The sequence below is a fragment of the Nomascus leucogenys genome, chromosome 17 (assembly GCF_006542625.1).
Source record: "Nomascus leucogenys isolate Asia chromosome 17, Asia_NLE_v1, whole genome shotgun sequence".
Taxonomy (NCBI): domain Eukaryota; kingdom Metazoa; phylum Chordata; class Mammalia; order Primates; family Hylobatidae; genus Nomascus; species Nomascus leucogenys.
In genome coordinates this window covers 93690579-93712937 of record NC_044397.1, presented here as the reverse complement: position 1 = coordinate 93712937, position 22359 = coordinate 93690579, and the positions used below count along the sequence as shown (strand labels likewise).

The 22359-nt window shown below is 55.6% G+C and overlaps 1 protein-coding gene across 1 annotated transcript; it reads right to left on the bottom strand.

Moving 5' to 3' along the window:
- Nucleotides 1-1854: 1854 nt before the first annotated feature.
- MOB3A (MOB kinase activator 3A) lies at nucleotides 1855-22253 on the bottom strand. Its single transcript, XM_030795928.1, has 4 exons — nucleotides 22170-22253; nucleotides 10345-10507; nucleotides 3324-3866; nucleotides 1855-2207 (listed from the first exon to the last, which is right to left on the bottom strand). The coding sequence occupies exons 3-4, from the start codon at nucleotides 3742-3744 to the stop codon at nucleotides 1855-1857; spliced, it is 774 nt and encodes a 257-aa protein (XP_030651788.1). The 5' UTR covers nucleotides 3745-3866; nucleotides 10345-10507; nucleotides 22170-22253.
- Between the last annotated feature and the right edge of the window lie 106 nt (nucleotides 22254-22359).

Here is a 22359-nt window from a genome sequence, read left to right as displayed (position 1 = left end):
ACCTCTGCCTCCCGGGTTCAAGCAATTCTTCTGCCTCAGCCTCCCGAGTAGCTGGAATTACAGGCATGTGCCACCATGCCCAGCTAATTTTTTGTATTTTTAGTAGATGGGGTTTCACCATGTTGGCCAGGTTGGTCTCGAACTCCTGACCTTGTGAGCTGCCTGCCTTGGCATTCCAAAGTGCTGGGATTACAGGCGTGAGCCACTGTGCGTGGCCTTAATCTTTTCTTTCTTTCTTTTTTTTTTTGAGACAGGTTACTGGCTGTCACTCAGGCTGGAGTACAGTGGCGTGATCTCGGCTTACTGCAGCCTCAACCTCCCAGGCTCAAGCGATTCTCCTGTCTCAGCCCCCTGAGTAGCTGGGACCACAGGCACGCACCACGCTGTCTGGCTAATTTTTTTCATTTTTTGTAGAGATGAGGTCTCACTATGTTGTCCAGGCTGTTCTCAAACTTCTGAGCTCGAGTGATCCTCCCTCTTTGGCCTCCCAAAGGGCTGGGATTACTGGTGGGAGCCACCTCGTCCATCCATTTTTAACCATTTTTTAAAGTTGTAAGAGAGTGGTGGCTCCCACCTGTCATCTGAATACTTTGGGAGGCCAAGGCGGGAGGATTGCTTGCATCCATGAGTTTGAGACCAGCCTGGGCATCATAGTGAGGCCCCATCTCTACACACAATAAGAAATCAGCCGGGCGTGCTGGCTGTGGTCCCAGCTACTCGGAGGCTGGTGGGGTCCCGCTCTCACATCAGGGTCCCCACATCCATACAGTGCCCGGCAGCCTGGGGAACAGTGCAGCCCCCGGGCAGGTTCCAGTGCCAGGCCCTGAATCACGGGCACCCACTCTACTGCTGGTCCCCATCACCGAGTCACAATTGTGGGCCCCAATTTCACGAAGCCACATTGGCTTCAGGGACGTGGACTCCACACTGAGGAATCTGGTCCCTGGGTTCGTCTCCCAATAAAACCTGGTAACGTGGAAAGCAGACAGGCTAGGGCGGACGCAGAGGTACCCAGCTGGCTGCAGAAATCGGGTGGAGTCTAGGCCGGGTGCGGTGGCTCCCGTCTATCATTCCAGCACTTTGGGAGGCTGAGACAGGGAGATCACCTGAGTTCAGGAGTTCAAGACCAGCCTGGCCAACATGGCAAAACCCGGTCTCTACTAAAAATACAAAAATTAGTGGGGCGTGGTGGCACGTGCCTGTAGTCCCAGCTACTCAGGAGGCTGAGGCAGAACTGCTTGAACCCGGAAGGTGGGGGTTGCAGTGAGCCAAGATGGCGCCACTGCACTCCAGCCTGGGTGACAGAGGGAGACTCCATCTCCAAAAAAAAAAAACAGGCCAGGCACAGTGGCTCCTGCCTGTAATCCCAGCACACTGAGAGGCTGAGGCGGGCAGATCACAAGGTCAGGAGATCCATCGAGACAATACTGGCTAACACGGTGAAACCCCATCTCTCCTAAAAACACAAAAAATTAGCTGGACGTGGTGGCACGTGCCTGTAATCCCAGCTACTTGGGAGGCTGAGGCAGGAGAATCACTTGAATTCGGGAGACGGAGGTTGCAGTGAGCCAAGATCGCACCACTGCACTCCAGCCTGGACGACAGAGGGAGACTCCGTCTCAAAAACAAACAAACAAACAAAGAAACAAACAAAGTCGGGGTGGAGTCCGCTTGTGCCGGCTCGCATCCCTTTCATAAGGGACACTGAGGGGCGCTCTGGGACACCTGAGCTTAGGACGGTGAAGGCGGAGTGAGCTGGACGCGGGGCCGGCGCGGAGGAAACTGCACCTGTCGCCGGCATTTGTTCCGTGGGAGAACGCAGGATCCCTCCCAGCTACCTCACCACTTGTCCCATCAGCAGGGTCCCCGGAGCCCAACTCCAGCCGGAGCCGCCAGCTGCTGGGCCGACGGCGAGCAGTCAGGATCGTGGCCCCGGAGCGGTTCGTCTGCCATGGGCCGCCAGCCCCACCGTAACCCCGCGCCCTCAACCCCAAGCCTGCGCACCAGCGGCTCCAGCTCCTTGGTGTCGATGAGGCCGAATTCCTTGACGAAGTAGTAGAAGTGCTTGTAGCAGGTGTTCACGTGGGCCTCGGAGCCCATCTGCGCGATGCGGTCAAAGTGGTGGATGTAGACGTGCACGAACACGCGGAACAGCCGCGACAGGATCTTCCGCACCGTCTGCAGGAAGTTCTTGGGGAATGGAGTGCCTGCAGGGAGAGGGGTGGGACAGGTCCACGGACTCAGCCAAGTTCATGTCCAGAAAACCCTTTGCTCCTGGATGTGACAAGGGGCTTCCAGACAGAAATTGCTGGCAGACCGGGCGCGGTGCTGACGCCTGTAATCGCAGCACTTTGGGAGGCCGAGGCAGGCAGATCACTTGAGGTCAGGAGTTCGAGACCAGCCTGGCCAACATGGAGAAACCCCATCTTTACTAAAAAACACAAATATTAGCCGGGTGTGGTGGCTCACGTCTGTAATCCCAGCTACTCAGGAGGTTGAGGCAAGAGAATCACTTGAACCTGGGAGGTAGAGGTTGAAGTGAGCCGAGATCGTGCCACTGCACTCCAGCCTGGGTGACAGAGTGAGACACTGTCTCAAAGAAAAAGAAAAGAAAGGTATGTTGTACTCTGGAGGGACGTGCCCTAATGATCATCCTCAAACCCACGTTTATGGGGCGTCCCTGAGAGCCCTGCAGTGCATTACACATCCAGCTGGCAGGAGGTCCCACCAACGGGGTGATGATCCTGGTGGGCCCGGGGCCTCACGGCAATGATTCTGAAACCACTGAGAACACTGGGCCCAGCGCTGGCAGGGGGGCTTGTCTCTTCTGCGAAGGACTCCAGGCCTGATGCTGATCCTGCCCTTCTCTGCTTTGGGGTGAGGGAGACAGGAGTCACCAGGAGCGATTCAGGATGAAGGGGGGCTACTAAGAGCAGCCCAACTTAGGAGAATACACAGAAATGGAATCTTTTTGTTGTTGTTGTTGAGACAGGGTCTTGCTCTGTCGCCCAGGCTGGAGTACAGTGGTGCGATCATAGTTTACTGCAGCCTCAACCTCCTAGCCTAAAGCGATCCTCCCACCTTAGCCTCCCGAGTAGCTGTGACCACAGGTGTGCACCACCATACCTGGCTAATCTTTAAAATTTTTTGTAGAGATGGGATCTTGCTATGTAGCCCAGACTGAGCTCAAACTCCTGGGCTCAAGCGATCCCTGGGCTCGGCCTCCCAAAGCGCTGGCATCACGGGTGTGAGCCACTGTGCTCGGCCTCCCTGACCTTTCCAGAAGGCTCTGTATCCCTGAGCCCCTGCCAGCTCTGACTCACCAACGTTGGTGGGGAAGAGGTCTTCGTTGTTGATCTGTGCCTCGATCCAGTCCATCAGCAGGTCCATGTACCTGGGCGCCGAGAGTGCCGTGGGCTTCCGGAACTTATGCTCGTCCTGCCAGCGGTACTCGTACTTGGGGCCCCCCGACATGACGGGGCAGGACTGCTCCGTGCAGCCGTCGCTGATGGTGCCGTAGATGAGGTTGACGCGGTTAAAGAAGTCCACCACGTGAACAGCCACCCAGTCGTTCAGGTCCTCGCCTGGGGGCAGCTGCACGGCCAGCCGCAGGTCCAGCCCGGCGTTCAGCGACGCCTGCGCCTTCTTGTGCAGCTCGAAGCGCTGGGTGCCCGGCTCAAACTTGCGCTTGGGGCGGAATGTCTTGTCCTTGTTGAAGACTTGCTTCAGGAAGGGGTTGGACATCTTGGTGACGCCTGCTCTCCTGGAATGCTTCTGTAGAGGGGTCCTGGGCCAGCTGGCTGGGGGTGTTGACCAACCCGAGAGGCCACGAAACACTCACCAAGCCCCACAGCTCTCCCGCAGACCTGAAATACACAGGGGAATCACGACCTGCTGGAGGTGACAGAACTTCCCGGAAACTCGTGCTGAGGGCACAAGCGGCAGGATTTGTTTTTGTTTTGTTTTCTTGAGACAGGGTTTGCTCTGTGGAGTACAGCGGTGCCATCACGGCTCACTGCAACCTCTGCCTCCCAGGCCCAAGCGATCCTCCCAACTTAGCCTCCTGAGTAGCTGGGACTACAGGCACATATCACCACACCTGGGTAATTTTCTTTATTTTTAGTAGAAACGAGGTCTCACTATGTTGCCCAGGATGGTCTCCAACTCCTGGGCTCACATGATCCTCCCACCTCTGCCTCCCAAAGTGCTGGGCTTACAGGCGTGAGCCACTAGTGGCAGGGTTCAAAACATCCCCTGGACTTTTGACTTTAAGGAGTTTCACCCAAAGGGGGCCACCTCCTCAGTGGACAGAAGAGAACTGCGCGTGGCAAGACCTGACCAGTTCACAGCAGAAGGTGCAGAGAGCCGGGCCCCAAGAGCCCACAGGGGCCGCATCTTCCCTGGTGCTGATGCCCGGTCTGGACCTAGACTTGCTGCTGCCTGGCACTCTGGGGCTTGAGTGTGGGGGCAGGCTGAGATGCCGGCTACAGGGGACTGCCCGGCCGGACTGCGGCCTCCACAAAGGAAGCCACGCCGCAATGCCCGCAGCCTGTGCATGGCAGCCTAGGTGGAAGAAGGTCTCGAGGGACGTCATCTTGGATTACTTGGGTGGCCCCACAGTCAGTGACAAACGTCCTCAGGAGTGTGGCAGATACGGGGGAGACGGCTGTGTGAGGATGGAGGCAGAGATGGGGGTGATGCTTCCACAAGCGAAGGGTCGCCCAGGATGCTGGCCACCGCCAGGAGCAGAGAGAAGCCTGGCAGATGCCCCTCGGCCTCAGAGAGACCCAGCCCCGCCCACACCTTCGTCTCGGACGTGTGGCCCCAGAACTGAGAATGAGTCTCTGTCGTGCCAGCGTTCTCCCCATGTTGCTGTGCCCAAGTCACTGGTCACTGGGTCAGGGACTCCGCGATCAGTGTGGTTTCATCCGCAAAGACCCCCTTCCAGGTTGGGACATGCGGCGAGGTGCCGGGTGATTCCAGGGGCAGCTGTCCACCCCAAGGCACCGTATAAATAAGGATGCCTCCAGGAGCCGGCCCAAGTCTCATGCACGCCTGACCGGTGACTTGTGAGACACCTGCGGGTTGCTCTGGGGTGGGGAACCAGCGTCCACCTACTCCTCTGAGAATTCTCAGGGGACAGAGACAGAGTCCATCCTGCACAGGACGGAGGGACGACCTGGATCACACACTGCGCGTTTGCCGGGCTCACACTCACCACGCAGGGCCTGTCACCGCCAACACCGTTATTGTCACTGCCAGGACGCCGGCACCGTGGCAGGCCCAGAGTGGATGCAGACCCCACCCTGCTCTGCCGGGTGCACCTCCTGGACGGGCAGAGACTTGACTGTGACACTTGGGGCAAGGCCCACGCAGGGCGCTGGGCAGGGCGGAGGTCCTCACCACAGCATGAAGAGGACCCAGCAGAAGGGGGAGTCAGAGAGGGGAGAGGGAGTGAGGCCCACACATGCCCAGGCTCCACCCAACGCTCACAAGTAATAAACACACATTCATCACGTTCTAGTACATTCCAACCCCCACCTCTTTTTTTTTTTGAGGCACAGTCTCGTTCTGTCACCCAGGCTGGAGTGCAGTGGCGCGATCTCAGCTCACTGCAGCCTCCACCTCCTGGTTTCAAGCAATTCTCCTGCCTCAGCCTCCCGAGTAGCTGGGACTACAGGCACTTGCCACCACGCCCAGCTAATTTTTGTATTTTTAGTAGAGACGGGTTTCACCATGCTGGCCAGGCTGGTCTCGAATTCCTGACCTCATCTGATCCGCCCACCTTGGCCTCCAAAGTGCTGGGATCGCAGGCGTGCGCCACCGCACCCGGCTGTGTTGCTGTTACTTGTGACTAAGTCCTGTCTTGTGTCTCATCCCTCACGATACATGACTGGGCGAGTGTTTGGGGCTGCCGTCACAAATCACCACAAATTTCAGGCTGAAAAGAACACCAATCTAGCATGGGGAAGCTCTCAGCTGTTGGGAATGGATCCTGTAGGGCTAAATTTAAGGTGTGGACAGGGCAGGCGCAGTGGTTCACACCTGTAAGCACTTTAGGGTGAGGTAGGTAGATGGCTTGCGTCCAGGAGTTTGAGGTCAGCCTGAGCAACATGGTGAGATCTCGTCTCTACAAAAAAATTTAAAAATTAGCTGGGTGTAGTGGCGCATGCCTGTAATCCCAGAACTGAGGTGGGAGGACTGTTTGAGTCTGGGAGTTTGACGCTGCAGTGAGCCTCGAACTGCAGCCTGGGCAACAGAGTAAGACCCTGTCTCAAAAAATAAAAAATAAAAAAAAAGGTGTGAGCAGAACTGGATCCTTCTGGAGGCCCCAGGGCTTAGGGTTAGGGTACCCCCCAACAGTCAACAGAACGGCCCCCACCAGAGAATGATCTGGACCCAAATGTTCACAGGGCCTGGGGGTTGGGGGAAGAGATGCTGCATTGTTTGGAAGAAAAGCAAGTTAGAGGCTGGGCGCGGTGACTCATGCCTGTAATCCCAGCACTTTGGGAGGCTGAAGCGGGTGGATCACCTGAGGTCGGGAATTTGAGATCATCCTGGCCAACATGGTGAAACCCTGTCTCTACTAAAAATACAAAAATTAGCCAGGCATGGTGGCAGGCGCCTATAATCCCAGCTACTCGGGATGCTGAGGCAGGAGAATCGCTTGAACCTGGGAGGCAGAGGTTGCAGTGAGCCGAGATCACACCATTGCACTCCAGCCTGGGCGACAGAGCGAGACTCTGTCTCAAAAACAAAACAAAACAGCCGGTCGTGGTGGCTCACGCCTGTAATCCCAGCACTTTGGGAGGCCCAGGTGGGCGGATCACGAGGTCAGGAGATCGAGACCATCCTGGCTAACACGGTGAAACCCAGTCTCTACTAAAAATACAAAAACATTAGCCGGGCGTGGTGGCGGGCGCCTGTAGTCCCAGCTACTCAAGAGGCTGAAGCAGGAGAATGGTGTGAACCAGGGAGGCGGAGCTTGCAGTGAGCCAAGATTGCACCACTGCACTCCAGCCTGGGCGACAGAGCGAGACTCCGTCTCAAAAAACAAAACAAAACACAACACAACACGGTGTCCACTGTGAACACAGTGATGACAGAGTCTGCACCATAAGAAGGTACAGGGTCAATGGTTTGTCACAAGGGAGCCCCTGGTGAGGACCGGCTGGCGACACTGCTCAGGGCAGCCTGGGCACAGGTGGCAGGAGGACTCAAGTCCCACCCACTCTGCAGTGACCAGAAAGGCCTGAACTTCCCCAGCACCATCCTGGGGCCCTTAGCCACCATTATCACTTCCTGCCACCAGGGTTAACACCCAACTAGGAATTTGAACTTTTCATTTTCCTGGGACAAAAAGCCCGCCCCCACTTTACAGATGAGAAAACCAGGGCCCAGAAAACCAGGCCTCTACCCCCTGGCTCTGTGGACATCGGGGTTGGATCGTTCTCTGGGGTGGGGCTGTCAGGGGCACTGCAGGGTGCTGAGTGGCGTCCCTGGCCGCCACCCACTCCCTGCCAGGAGCTCCCCCCAGTTATGACAACCACAGATGTCCCCAGACATCACCCAGTGTCCCTTCGGGTTAAGATTAGATCGCCCTGGGTGAGATCGTGGCTCAGAAGATTATGACTGAATCTACAGCAGTGTCTCACGCCACACAGCTAGTGCGTGGATCGGCTGGGGCTCGAACCCTGGACTCTGTGGGTGGATCGGGGCTGGGGCTCGAACCCTGGACTCTGTGGGTAGAACAGCTGGGGCTCGAACCCTGGACTGTGTGGGTGGATCAGCTGAGGCTCGAACCCTGGACTCTGTGGGTGATGCCACCGCTCTTTCTGCCCCACAACTCCCTAAATTCAGCAACTCTCAGGGATGCAGGCAGCCGTCTGATCACAAGCCCTAGTGACACACGCTTCCCGGGCCAGCGCTGCTGCACCACGGGGCCTCTCCACTGCCCAGCAGAGCCACGTGGATGCTCCGAGTCAAGGGGCTGCTGACCCATCCTGGTTTTGCTCGGCGGGGCGCAACCCCAGGCTCACCACACAGGTCCCCCCTGCTTGCTTCTCTTCTATCTTTAGAGACAGGTTCTTGCTCTGCTGCTCAGGCTGGAGTGCAGTGGCAGGATCAGGGCTCACACTTCAGCCTCAACCTCCTAGCTCAGGGGATCCTCTTGCCTCAGCCTCCTGAGTAGCTGGGACCATGGGCACTCACTGCCATAATTTTTTATAATTTTTTCACCACCAGTTAATTTTTTTTTTTTTTTTTTGTATTTTTTGTAGAGATGGGAACTCACTAGTTGCCTAGGCTGGTCTTGAACTCCCAGACTCAAGCGATCCATCCGCCTTAGCCTCTCAAGGTGCTGGGATCACTGGCGTGAGCCACTGTGCCTGGCCACCCCTGCCCACTTCCCAAGGAAGGAACGATCCCGCAGCCCAGCCTCAGACCCTCCCTGGGAAGCCCCTGATTCAAAGAGGCCACCTCTGCGCTTATGGTATCCCCCTGGGGCTGGGGAGCCCAGGACGCATCCACGCTGCGGCTGAGCAGGTGGGAGCCATTGGGGGGGACCTGAGGCCCTTCCCCAGTGACAGCTCAGCACCCCAGAGCCCTGCACCTGCCCCGGTGATGAGCTCTGCAAGCCACACCTGCCCTCAGGCCACACCACCTGCAGCACAAGATCAATAAATCCCCTCAGGAGAAGGGAAAATGACGGCCACCTCCAGGCCACGGTCCGCCTGGCACTGAGCGAGATGCTCCTCCACACTGGGAATCAATCACCTCAGTCCCCACATGCCTGTCTAGATGGGGTGAGTGCAGGCCCCACTTTACCAAAGAGGAAACCATGCAGGCGAGCGGACCCCCACCCACCCAGCCGAGCCCACTCGCCTCCCTCCTCCCCGTTTCCGCTTCACATCCGGGCCTGCTCGCAGTCGACTTTCCAACTCCAACAGAAATCACAGCACAGAGCAAAACCCAACCAGCCACAGCCTGGTGCTGCCGTTTGTTGATTTCAGGGCCTCCCATGCCAATTTGGGGGCTTAGCTTCCAACCATGCCACCTGGTTGGGCAGGCAGGGCCTTCCAGCAGTGGTATTGCAGCCCTGGGCGGACTGCAGCCACGGGAGGAGACCCCTACCTGGGCTGAGCCTCAGGGAGAAAGCGGCTGTTCCCACAGGCCCCCGCTTGTCTTTTGAAAACTTTTTGTAGAGATAGGGTCTCACTATGTTGCCCAGGCTGGTCTCAAACTCCTGGTCTCAAGTGATCCTCCTGCCTCAGCTTCCCAAAGTGCTGGGATTACAGGCGTGAGCCACCGTGCCTGGCCGAGGCTTATCTTCTTCTATATCCTTTTACGCTTGTCTACCAGACTCACTCCAAGACAGTTCCAGAAAACAAGACAGGGCAGCCCGAGGAGCTTGTAAACTTCCTCTTGGCATGTCTGTCTCCTTTCAGAAGGTGAGGGGTGCCAGGCGAGGTGGCTCATGCCTGTAATCCCTGCACTTTGGGAGGCTGAAGTGGGTGGATCACTTGAGGTCAGGAGTTCAAGACCAGCCTGGCCAACATGGTGAAACCCCATCTCCACTAAAATACAAAAAACTAGCTGGGTGTGGTGGCATGTGCCTATAATCCCAACTACTCAGGAGGCTGAGGCAGGAGAATCACTTGAACCCAGGGAGGTGGAGGCTACAGTGAGCTGAGATCATACCACTGCACTCCAGCCTGTGACAGAGTGAGACTCTGTCCCAAAAAAAAAAAAAAAAAAAAAGGTGCAGGATTTTAAGTGGAAGTTAACATCTTTTGAAGAACCTTGTGGACGGGCAGAGTTCCCGTCACAGCAAACGGTTTTCTTTTTCCTTTTTTTTTTGAGCGATTCTCCTGCCTTAGCCTCCTGAGTAGCTGGGACTACAGGCGTCTGCCACCACGCCCAGCTAATTTTTGTACTTTCAGTAGAGACGGGGTTTCACCATGCTGGCCAGGCTGGTCTCAAACTCTTTACCTCGTGATCCGCCCGCTTCGCCGTCCCAAAGTGCTGGGATTACAGGCGTGAGCCACCGCGCCCGGCCTAGTTTTTTTTTTTTTAAGCAGAGACAGGGGTTTCACCATGTTGCCCAGGCTGCTCTCAAATTCCTGGCCTCATGCAATCCTCCCACCTCAGCCTCCCAAAGTGCTGGCATTACAGACATGAGCCACCATGTCCGGCCCAAGCAAACCGTTTTCTATCAGGAACAAACACAGGCTCCTTAGCGGAGGGGTGATCGGCCACAGAAAGGGGTCTTTTCCAAAGAAAGGCCAGGGTGGCCTCGGGACCCTGACTCCCGCCCTGGTCCCCTGAGGCCCGGGGGCTGGTTACCGTGTCTGGGGCTCCCTCCGCTCTGCTCTTCTCAGATTCTTCCAGGGACAGTGTGGGGAAGACAAGGCAGGAATCAGCTCTCAGAATTCCACACCAAGGCCTTCTGGGCTCCCTCGGTCTTCCTCAGTCTTCCCACGGATGAGACACAAGTGACCCTTGGAAACTTCCAGAGAAATGAAAGGTGAGACGACAAATTCCCCTGCTGCAACACTTCTTTTTTTTTTTTTAAACAACAGTTTCTCTAAGCAACCAACTGGTATGACCCCTCCCTCGCCGAGGTGCAGCAGCTCACGGACCACAGTCACCCACTTCCTTCCGGAGGTTTCCACATCCTGCCACTGCCTCGGGGACCGCTGCCCCAAAGCACGGGAGGCGCCTGAGAGACAAGCCCTGAGTGGAGAAGTCAGTTCTGTATGTTCTAGGTCAGTGCACAACACTGGCTTCTGGCCTGGCAGCCCAGCCCTGATACTTGGCTGGAAGATGCTCCCAGCCCAGAATCTGTCCTGTTAAAAAAGGCGCTGGGCGCGGTGGCTCACGCCTGTAATCCCAGCACTCTGGGAGGCTGAGGTGGGTGGATCACGAGGTCAGGAGATCGAGACCATCCTGGCTAACACGGTGAAACCTCGTCTCTACTAAAAATACAAAAAATTAGCTGGGCGTGGTGGCGGGCGCCTGTAGTCCCAGCTACTCGGGAGGCTGAGGCAGGAGAATGGCCTGAACCCGCGAGGCAGCGCTTGCAGTGAGCCGAGATTGTGCCACTGCACTCCAGGCTGGGCAACAGAGTAAGACTCTATCTCGAAAAAAAAAAAAAAAAAAAGGCAGCGTCCGGGAGCCACCTTCCAAAATCTGAGTATTTATTTATTTATTTTTACTTTCATTTATTTATTTTTTTGAGACGGAGTTTTGCTCTTGTCGCCCAGGCTGGAGTGCAGTGGTACGATCTTGGCTCACTACAACCTCTGTCTCCCAGGTTCAAGCAATTCTCCTGCCTCAGCCTCCCAAGTAGCAGGGACTACAGGTGCCCGCCACAACACCCGGCTAATTTTGTATTTTTAGTAGAGGTAGAGTTTTGCCATGTTGGCCAGGCTGGTCTTGAACTCCTGACCTCAAGTGATCCACTCGCCTTGGACTCCCAAAGTGCTGAGATTACAGGCGTGAGCCATAACGCCCAGCCTCTGCGTGTTTATTTTTATTTACTTTTTTATTTTTATTTTTTGAGGTGAAGTGTCGCTCTGTCACCCAGGCTGGAGTGCAGTGGCATGATCTCGGCTCACTGCAACCTCTGCCTCCCGGGTTCAAGCGATTCTCCTGGTCAGCCTCACATATAGCTGGGATTACAGACACACGCCACCACACCCGCCTAATGTTTTATTTTTAGTAGAAACTGTTTCACCATGTTGGCCAGGCTGGTCTCAAACCCCTGACCTCAGGTGATCCGCCCGCCTCGGCCTCCCAAAGTGCTGGGATGACAGGCGTGAGCCAGCATGCCCGGCCTGAGGGTTTACTTTTTTTTTTTTTTTTTTTTTTTTTTTTTTTGAGTCGGAGTCTTGCTCTGTCCCCCAGGGTGGAGTGCAGTGGCACGATCTCGGCTGACTGCAAGCTCCGCCTCCCAGGTTCAAGCCATTCTCCTGCCTCAGCCTCCCAAGTAGCTGGGACTACAGGCGCCCGCCAACACGCCCGGCTAATTTTTTGTATTTTTAGTAGAGACGGGGTTTCACCGTGTTAGCCTGGATGGTCTCGATCTCCTGACCTCGTGATCCGCCCGCCTCGGCCTCCCAAAGTGCTGGGATTACAGGCTTGAGCCACCGCGCCCGGCAAGGGTTTACTTTTAAACGTTGCAACTGCTCCTGGTGCTGGAAGGCCACCCTCACTCCTGCTGGAGGATGGCTGCGTCTTCCCTGATCACCCAGGCGTGCATCCTGTCACTGTTTTGTGCTTCTATCTGGTTTACATTTTTGTTTTTTTTTAGAGACAGGGTCTTGCTCTGTTGCCCAGGCTGGAGTGCAGTAGCGCAATCACAGCTCACTGCAGCCATGACCTCCCGGGCTCAAGTGATCCTCCCACCTCAGCCTCTTGAGTAGCTGGGACTACAGGCACACAACACCACACCTGTATAATTTTTGTATTTTTGTAGAGATGGGGTCTTGCCATGTTGCCCAGGCTGGTCTCGAGCTTCTGGAGTCAAGCGATCCTCCCACCTCAGCCTCCCAAAGTGCAGGGATTACAAGTGTGAGCCACTGTGCCTACTGTGCCTCTGACTTCTCTTGTGGGAAAGCAGACAGGCAGGAAGCAGGGCCTGTCCAGGCCCCTCTGGGCCAGCTGCTATGCGGGGTTAGCATACTGTCCTAATTCTCCTGATAGTCTTTTCTTTTGTTTTTAGATTGACATATGACTCACATGCCACACATTTTAACCTTTTCAGTTACAGTTCAGGAGTACAGTTATGTGACTCCTGGCATGTTTGGAGTTGCACAAACACCACCTTTATCTAATTCCAGAACACTTTCCTCATCCCTAAAAGCAGCCCTGGCCAGCTGCAGTGGCTCACGCCTGTAATCCTGGCACTTTGGGAGGCCAAGGCAGGAGGACTGCTTGAGGCCAGGAGCTCAAGACCAGCCTGGGCAACATAGTGAGACCCGTCTCTGCACGAAATAGTTAGAAATTAGCCAGGCATGGTGGATGTGCCTGTATAGTCCCAGCTACTTGGAGGCTGAGGTCAGAGGATTGCTTGAGCCCAGGAGGTCGAGGCTGCAGTGAGCTATGATTGTGCCACAGCACTGCAGCCTGGGGGACAAAGTATGACCCTGTCTCAAAACAAAGCTAAGATCGTGTCACCTAGGGGACAGTTACAGTGATGAGACGTCACGGACGCTTGTGGTGCCTGCTTCAGAGGACTCAGCCCAAGGTTTCAAGAGACAAGAGACCAAGTGTCAGAAAGAGGAACCCACAGGGAGGAACGGCCCAAGCTCCCGTCCCAACCCAGGGCCACACTCCTTTCACGGAACTTTTTCCCAAGCCAGGGCCACACTCCTTTTACGGAACTTTTTCCCAACCCAGGGCCACACTCCTTTCACGGAACTTTTTCCCAAGCCAGGGCCACACTCCTTTCACGGAACTTTTTCCCAACCCAGGGCCACACTCCTTTCACGGAACTTTTTCCCAAGCCAGGGCCACACTCCTTTCACGGAACTTTTTCCCACCCAGGGCCACACTCCTTTCACGGAACTTTTTCCCAAGCCAGGGCCACACTCCTTTCACGGAACTTTTTCCCAACCCAGGGCCACACTCCTTTCGCGGAACTTTTTCCCAACCCAGGGCCACACTCCTTTCACGGAACTTTTTCCCAAGCCAGGGCCACACTCCTTTCACGGAACTTTTTCCCAACCCAGGGCCACAGGGTCTCGGCTTGACTGGGCACCACCGACTTGGCACCGCCTTCTTGGCCTCCTGGATGGCTTCAGTCTGAACGTAGGGGCAGGAGCCATGCTCTGAGCCCGCCCAGTGGGAGCCGGGGACCCACCCCAGTCTCGCCACTGTGAAGAGCTCTCAGCCACACTCGGCTGCAGCGGGGGTCTCACCTGGGGGGTGATTCTGCACCCCGGGGGATACTGGGTGATGTCTGGGGGCATTTGTGGTTGTCATAACTGGAGGATGCTCCTGGCACAGAGTGGGTGGTGGCCAGGGATGCTGCCCAGTGCCCTGCAGTGCCCAGGACACCCCACCCCAGAGAACAATCCGCGTTGAATGTCCACAGTGCCGAGGGGGAAAAAGCTTGTCCTGCGAGTGGCAAAGCCAGGGATCTAACTGTTCTTGTTTGCTTGATTTTATTTTTTGAGACAAAGTCTTGCTCTGTCATCCAGGCTGGAGCGCAGTGGCACAATCACAGCCCACTCCAGCCTCAACCTCCGGGTCTCAAACAATCCTCCCACCTCAGCCTCCTGAGTAGCTGGAACTACTGGCGTGCACCCAGATAATTTTTGTATTTTTTTTCTTTTTCCTTTTTTGAGATGGAGTCTCACTCTGTTGCCCAGGCTGGAGTGCAGTGGTGCGATCTTGGCTCACTGCAACCTCCGCCTCATGGGTTCAAGGATTCTTCTGCCTCAGCCTCCCGAGTAGCTGGGACTACAGGCATGCACCACCACACCCAGCTAATTTTTTTTGTATTTTTAGTAGAGACGGGGTTTCACCATATTGGCCAGGCCTCCCAAAGTGCTGGGATTACAGGCGTGAGCCACCACACCTGGCAATTTTTGTATTTTTTGTAGAGACAGGGGTCTTGCTATGTTGTCCAGGCTGGTCTTAAACTCCTGACCTTAAGCAGTCCTCCCAACTTGGCCTCCCAAAGTGCTGGGATTATAGACATGAGCCACTGAGCCTGGCTCTGTCTCCCTCTTTAATGAGTAATTTTTACAAATCGCCAACCTCACCACTAGTTAGTACACAGTGACTGTGGTTGTGAGAGGCTCAAACGTGTATCTGGCCGTCCGTGTTTCTCCTGCTTTCTGGGGAGCGCTTCCCTACGCACTCATAAACTAACCCTACAGGGGTTCCTGCCGCAGCCCTGTGAGGCTGGCAGGGCAGGCTGAAAGCGAACGCTCTCATTCCTGCTAAGTGATAGTGGACCTTTGCTGTCATTAGTAAACAGGCCTGGCATTTGCTGGGGCCCTGGAGGACCTGCTCCGGTGAAACTCATCATTTCCTGGCTGGCGGGAGGGGCTCACCTGTGCTGCTTGTCCAGAGCTGAGGCCAGCTGCCTCTCCCGAGGGTGCGAGGTAAAAGGTACGAGTCTGGGCTTGAACTCAGATCTTTCCATTCTGAATCTGCTGCGTCTGCCACTAGGGCAGCGTTTCCATTCTCTGCACTGTGGACATCGGCGTGGGTCACTCTCTGGGGAGGGACCATCCTGGGCCCTGCAGGGTGCTGAGCAGCGTCCCTGGCCTCCACCCACTCCATGCCAGGAGCACCTCCAGTCATGAGAAAAACACAAATGTCCCAGACTTGGCCCAGTGTCCCCTGGCGGCAGAATTACCCTCGATTGACACCCCTTGGGTTAGGGGATTCCACGGACCCCCAAGAGACTCTGTGGCCCATGATCCTCTGCTCTGCTGAGGTCCCAGGAGGCTACATACATTGAAATCCACACCCTGAATGATGAAGGGGAGAGGAGGAGAATCCCAGGAGCTGGGGTCCCCTGGTTTACACCGTCTGCCATATTGGGAGTTTATTCTGGTGTCTGGTGGGAAGAGGGAGCAGACTCGATTTTTTTCCAAATAACTAATGCAGTCCCCCACTTGACATTCACGGCTGGATTCCTTCTCTGGGGTGAGTTTGTCCTGGGCACTGCAGGTGCTGAGCAATGTCCCTGGCCTCTACCCACTCCATGCCAGGGGCACCCCCTCCTCTAGTTGTGACAAACACAAATGCACCCCCCCCCCACTGCCCCGTATTTCCAAGTCCCCTGGGGGCAAAACTGCCCTGGGGCAAGACCTCAGCTAGATTGGCAGCTTCCCCTCTGATCTAATCTGCCAGGGACTCCACTGAGGGGATTCTGGGGGCCCCGACACCCGACCCACCTTAGCCCAGCCAAGTCTGCATCCCCAGAGCTCCTCGGCTGCTGGGCACTTCTGAAACCAGCATCTGCAGCCCGGCGGAGCTGGCATGGTGACTCAGACTGTCTTGATTCTCCAGGGCATGTACAGTGCAACTCCCCACCCAGGTGTCCCAGTTCAGCCCATCCCTTTGTCCCCGGCGGGAATTGTCCGTGCTTTGAGTGGCTCACATCCCCGACCACTTCCTTTTTCTTCCCATTTGCCTCGTGGCCCAGAGGATGTTGGCGGGCTGAGTCAGGGCCAGACCACCCTGCCCCCTGCCCCCACAGGCCTGAACAAGGTGATGATTCTGGCCCTCAACACCGGGCGATGTCTGGGGACATCTGTGGTTGTCAGGTTTTGGGGGAACTCCCGGCATGGAGTGGGTGGAGACCAGGGATGCTGCTCAGCACCCTGCAGTGCCCAGGACACTCCACTCCAGAGAATGACTCAGTACCCAGGGGGAGACCCTGGCCCAGCCCCACACAGGAAGTCAGTAACAACTTCCTCCTTCCCTGTGGGACTTATGGTCAATGAAATACAACCTTAAACGTAGCAGTGATACAAATACTTTTTTTTTTTTTTTTTGAGACGGAGTCTCGCTGTCGCCCAGGCTGGAGTGCAGTGGCATGATCTTGGCTCACTGCAACCTCCGCTTCCTGGGTTCATGCCATTCTCCTGCCTCAGCCTCCCGAGTAGCTGGGATTACAGCTGCCTGCAACCATGTTCGGCTAATTTTTTGTATTTTTAGTAAAGACAGGGTTTCACCGTGTTAGCCGGGAAGGTCTCGATCTCCTGACCTCGTGATCCGCCCATCTTGGCCTCCCAAAGTGTTGGGATTAGAGGTGTGAGCCACCGCACTCGGCCAAAAATACACGCATTATTTTAACACACTTTTAAAACTAATAAGCTAAATATAAGCTCTGCATTAAAACCAGAAGACCTAAGAGAAAAAACCCACAACTTGTGGGAAAGAAAAGGGAGAGAAACCTCCGTGAAACTGACGTCTGCATTAAGTAACCCTACAACCAAGATTCCAGTGCCGGCTGCAGGCCAGATCAGGGGAACACGCGCTTCCTGCAGAGTCATACCCAAGCCCATCTGGCTGGAAAGAAAAGCCTTAAACTTGAGCCAAAGCCTCTCAACCCAGAGGAGACTTCTCATCCTCGCGTAATCCAGGACGGCGCAGCCACACAGTTTTAAGAAGAATGAGACAGGCCCTGACACAGAACAACACCCAATATCCGATAAGGGCAAAAAATAAGTTGCAAAACAGTATGGATACCCAGATCTTTTTTTTTTCTTTTTTTAGAGACTGAGTCTTGCTCTGTCACCCAGGCTGGAGTGCAGTGGCGAAATCTCGGCTTCACTGCAAGCTCCGCCTCCCGGGCTTAAGCAATTCTCCTGCCTCAGCCTCCCAAGTAGCTGGGACTACAGGTGCCCGCCACCACGCCCGGCTAATTTTTGTATTTTTGGTAGAGACGGGGTTTCACCATGTTGGCCAGGCTGGTCTCAAACTCCTGACCTCAAGTGATCCACCCACCTTGGCCCCCCAAAGTGCTGGGATTACAGGCGTGAGCTACTGCGCCCAGCCTCTAAGACCTTTTTGTTAAAGAAAGAATAAAAGGCCAGGTGCGGTGGCTCACGCCTGTAATCCCAGCACTTTGGGAGGCCAAGGCAGGTGGATCATAAGGTCAGGAGTTTGAGACTAGCCTGGCCAAGATGGTGAAACACTGTCTCTACTAAAAATACAAAAATTAGCCAGGCGTGGTGGCAGGCACCTGTAATCCCAGCTATTCGGGAGGCTGAGGCAGGAGAATCGCTTGAACCTGGGAGGCGGAGGTTGCAGTGAGCCAAGATTGTGCCACTGCACTCTGGCCTGGGCGACAAGCAAAACTCTGTCTTTAAAAGAAAAAAAAAAAAAAAAAAGAAAATAATAAATTGGTACAACCATGAAAAAAAATACGGAACTATTGTGCCTGGAAGGAAAGTTTTTTTTTTTTTAGCTGTCTGTTTGAGACAAGGTTTCGCTCTATCACCCAGGCTGGAGTGCAGTGCTGTGATCACAGCTCACTGCAGCCTCAACCTCCTGGGCTCAAACGATCCTCCCACCTCAGCCTCTCAAGTAGCTGGGACCACAGGCGCATGCCACCACGCCCAGCTAACTTTTGCATTTTTGGTAGAGATGGGGTCTTACTATGTTGCCCAGGCTGGTCTCAAACTCCTGGGTTCAAGCTATCCTTCTGCCTTGGCCTCCCACAGTGCTGGGATCACAGGCATGAGCCACAGCGCCCGACCCTCTGTGAATCTTTGTGGTAAACTGACATACTTTTCCCAGTCTGGGTATATAAGGAAAAAAACAGTCATTTTGATATACTCAAAAGGAAAAGGGGGCGGGGTGCGGTGGCTCACGCCTGTAATCCCAGCACTTTGGGAGGCCGAGGCAGGTAGATTGCCTGAGCTGGGCAACATGGTGAAATCCGGTCTCTACTAAAACACCAAAAAATTAGCCGGGTGTGGTGGCGCATGCCTGTAATCCCAGCTACTCGGGAGGCTGAGGCACGAGAATCTCTTGAGCTCGGGAGGCGGAGGCTGCAGTGAGCTGAGGTTGCGCCACTGCACTCTAGCCTGGGCAACAGAGACTCCATCTCAAAAAAAAAAAAAAAAAAAAAGGAAAAAGGAAGAGGCCAGGCATGGTCTCCAGAAGGTATCGTGTCAAAGTCTGAAAGAAAATCCAAGTTCAGCCTTCTTTTGTGTGCAGCCAGGCACACGCTGGACCACAGCCACCCACTGTGTGTTCCAGAGACTTCTCTGGGACTCCGAAAGGCAGAAGTGAAGGCCTCCTCCCAGAATCCGGTTTCTGAAGTCAGATTTGCCTTTTCTGCTTAAGCCATTTGACCTTCTAAATGCCAGGAAAACAGGAACAGAGCTCATCGGCTGGGGAAGGTCTAAAACTCCCCACCTTAAAACCCCAAGCTCTCAGTCAGCTGTGTGAGGAATTTTTCTGAAACCTCCACAATCGGGTCCCTAAGGTGAGAGAATACCTCCTTGGAAGGGAATTTTTTTTTTTTTTTTTTTTTTTGAGACATTGTCTCTCTCTGTCGCCCGGGCTGGAGTGCAGTGGCGTGATCTTGGCTCACTGCAAGCTCCACCTCCCGGGTTCAAGTGATTCTCCTGCCTCAGCCTCCTGAGTAGCTGGGACTACAGGCACGCGCCAGCATGCCCGGGTAAATTTTGTATTCCCCAGCCGATGAGCTCTGTTCCTGTTTTCCTGGCATTTAGAAGGTCAAATGGCTTAAGCCGAAAAAGGCAAATCCAACTTCAGAAACGGGATTCTGGGAGGAGGCCTTCGCTTCTGCCTTTCGGAGTCCCAGAGAAGTCTCTGGAACACACAGTGGGTGGCTGTGGTCCAGCGTGTGCCTGGCTGTGTATTTAGTAGAGATGGGGTTTTGCCACGTTGGCCAGGCTGGTCTTGAATGCCTGACCTCAGGTGATCCGCTCTCCTCGACCTCCCAAAGTGCTGGGATTACAGGTATGAGCCACCCGCACCTGGCCAGCACATCCCAATTCGGACCAGCCACATTGCAAGGCCTCCACAGCCACAGGTGGTCAGCTCAGCTCCAGAGTTAAAAGAGAAAAGTCAACCTGTGGAAAGAGAGGGGGCTGGGAAGGGTGCAGTGGAACGGGTGTTGCTTGAGGTGGGTGCCTGAGTCATCCCTGGGGAAAGGGAAACACATCCCGGGGGTCTGGAGAACAGGGACGTGGCATGCTGGGATTTCACTCTCTTAGTCCTCACTCTGTAATCGGTAGATCTCAGTGAGTTCTAATAAACAGGTCCCTGACAACTGCGGTTAAGAACCTGGCTTCTGGAAGTTCTCAGCGCTGCAACTCTGCAACTCTGACAGCCCAGGGGGCTCATCCAGCCCTCCTTCCTTCCCTCTGTAAGTTCTTTTTTTTTTTTGAAACGGAGTCTCTCTCTGTCGCCCAGGCTGGAGTGCAGTGGCGCGATCTCGGCTCACTGCCAGCTCCACCTCCCAGGTTCACACCATTCTCCTGCTTCAGCCTTCCAAGTAGCTGGGACTTACAGGCGCCCGCCGCCACGCCCGGCTAATGTTTTTGTATTTTTACTAGAGACAGGGTTTCACTGTGTTAGCCAGGATGGTCTCGATCTCCTGGCCTCGTGATCCACCCGCCTCGGCCTCCCAAAGTGTTGGGATCACAGACGTGAACCACTGCGCCCGGCCACCCTCTTGCACTTCTGAAACAACCAGCAAACCAAACAACCAAACAAATAAACATCCAACTTCCCCTACACGAAAGCAAGACCAGGCCTGGAAAGGAAGTGAATCCAGGAGAACAGAAAAGGAAGGTGGGTTTTGTCTCACGGGTCAAAACCTAGATCATCCCACACACGCAGGGAAATGAATGACTTGCTCGTCAAGGCATCACTGTGGGCTCTGATGGCTCCAGCCTTCAGCAGCCCCTCAGCTCTGCGTCCCAGCGCCTCTTCCGTAAAAGGGAAGCCCCTGTGACTGCATGATGCACAAGAAGGAAGGCGGTCTTGGGACCATGGCCTAGAGGGTGGCCAGGGCACCCCCTGCTGCCTGTGCAGGAGGCAACTCCTGAAGCAGAAAGCACAGATGGGATGTGAAACACGCAAAACACACATCTCAACATTTATCCAACCATCTGCTTTCAATACGGGCAGTTTATTGCATGTCAATTAAACCCGTATAAACTGTTAAGGAGAAAACGAAGAAAAAAGCAAGTGCAAAAAAAGCAGTGTGGGCCGGGCACGGTGGCTCACGCCTGTCATCCCAGCACTTTGGGAGGCCGAGGCGGGCGGATCACCTGAGGTCAGGAGTTCAAGACCAGCCTGGCCAACATGGCGAAACCCCATCTCTACTAAAAATACAAAAATTAACTGGGTGTGGTGGTGGGTGCCTGTAATCCGGGCTACTCAGGAGGCTGAGGCAGGAGGATCACTTGCGCCCGGGAGGCAGAGTTTGCAGTGAGCCGAGATCACGCCACTGCTCTCCAGCCTGGGCGACAGAGTGAGACTCCAGACTCCGTCTCAAAAACAAACAAACAAAAAAGCAGTGTGTACAAAGACTGGCAATCTTACCCCCAGGGTGAACTGCGGCTTGGAGCATTGATTTTCTGCTCTGTGAGTGCATTTTCCAATCTCCTCTCCCCTCTCAGTGACTCCTAAGGAAATGCACCCTCGCTTACACTTTCTAGCCCCTCTTCGCTGCAGGGAGGAGGAGCAGCTTGTCCTTGGCGGACGCCTCTTTCGGGGGTCGGGGGGCCCTGCCAGCGACTTTGGGGACCCCGAGCAAGAAGGGCATATTCGAAAGGGCCTGACAGCCGCGTGGACTTGGGGGTCCTGAAGCCCTGCAGAATTTTATCCACACCCGGAGGTGCGGGGTCCTGCGGGAGGACAGCGGGCAGGGCCAGGAGTTCACCGCCGCAGCTCGACCCCGCACCCTGTATCCCCCTCCGGGGTAATCGGTCTCCCTGCCGCCCGCGTTCACCCCTCCTGGGGGATCGGCCTCCCTGCCTGGGTTCGCGCTTCCTGAGGGATTCAGCCTCCTCGCCGCCTAAGTTCACCCCTCCTGAAGGATCTGGCTTCCCTGCCGCCTGAGTTCGCCCTTCCTTTTTTCTTTTTCTTTCTTTCCTTTTTTTTCCCCCGCTCTGGTTGCCCAGGCTGGAGTGCAGTGGTATGATCTCGGCTCACTGCAACCTCTGCCTCCCGGGTTCAAGTGATTCTCCTGCCTCAGCCTCCTCAGTAGCTGGGATGACAGGCACCTGCCACCTCGCGCGGCTAATTTTGTATTTTTGGTAGAGACGGGGTTTCACCATGTTGGCCAGACTGGTCTCGAACTCCCGACCTCAGGTGATCCACCCGCCTCGGCCTCCCAAAGTGTTGGAATTACAGGCGTGAGCCACCGCGCCCGGCCTCGCCCTTCCTGAAGGCTCGGCCTCCCCGCCGCCTAAGTTCGCCGCTTCTGAGAGATCCAGCTTCCCCGCCGCCAGGGTTCGCCCTTCCTGAGGACTCGGTCTCCTCGCCGCCTAAGTTCACCCTTCACCCCTCCCGGGTACCCACCTGGCCGCCTCTGCCGCCCGCCTTCACCCCTCCCAGGCACCCAGCTGACCGCCTCTGCCGCCCGCCTTCGCCCCTCCCAGGCACCCAGCTGACCGCCTCTGCCGCCCGCTTTCGCCCCTCCCGGCACCCACCTGGCCGCCTCAGCCGCCGCCCCGCCTTGCAGCCGCCGCGGAGGGACACGGCCGCGGAGGACGCCTCACACGCACGCCCGACCGCACCCGCGGACCGGACCTACTTTCCTTAAAGGGCCCGGGGCTCCACGCAGAAGCGGCGTGCAGGGGTTTCCCAGACTCGGTCCCGCGGGCTTTAAGGGGCGCGGGC

Coding starts and splice junctions, on each gene's coding strand:
- MOB3A (XM_030795928.1), bottom strand. CDS start 3,744: ATGTCCAACCCCTTCCTGAAGCAAGTCTTCAACAAGGACAAGACATTC. Junction 2,208..3,323: donor CCTCTTCCCCACCAACGTTG/GTGAGTCAGAGC, acceptor CTCTCCCTGCAG/GCACTCCATTCCCCAAGAAC.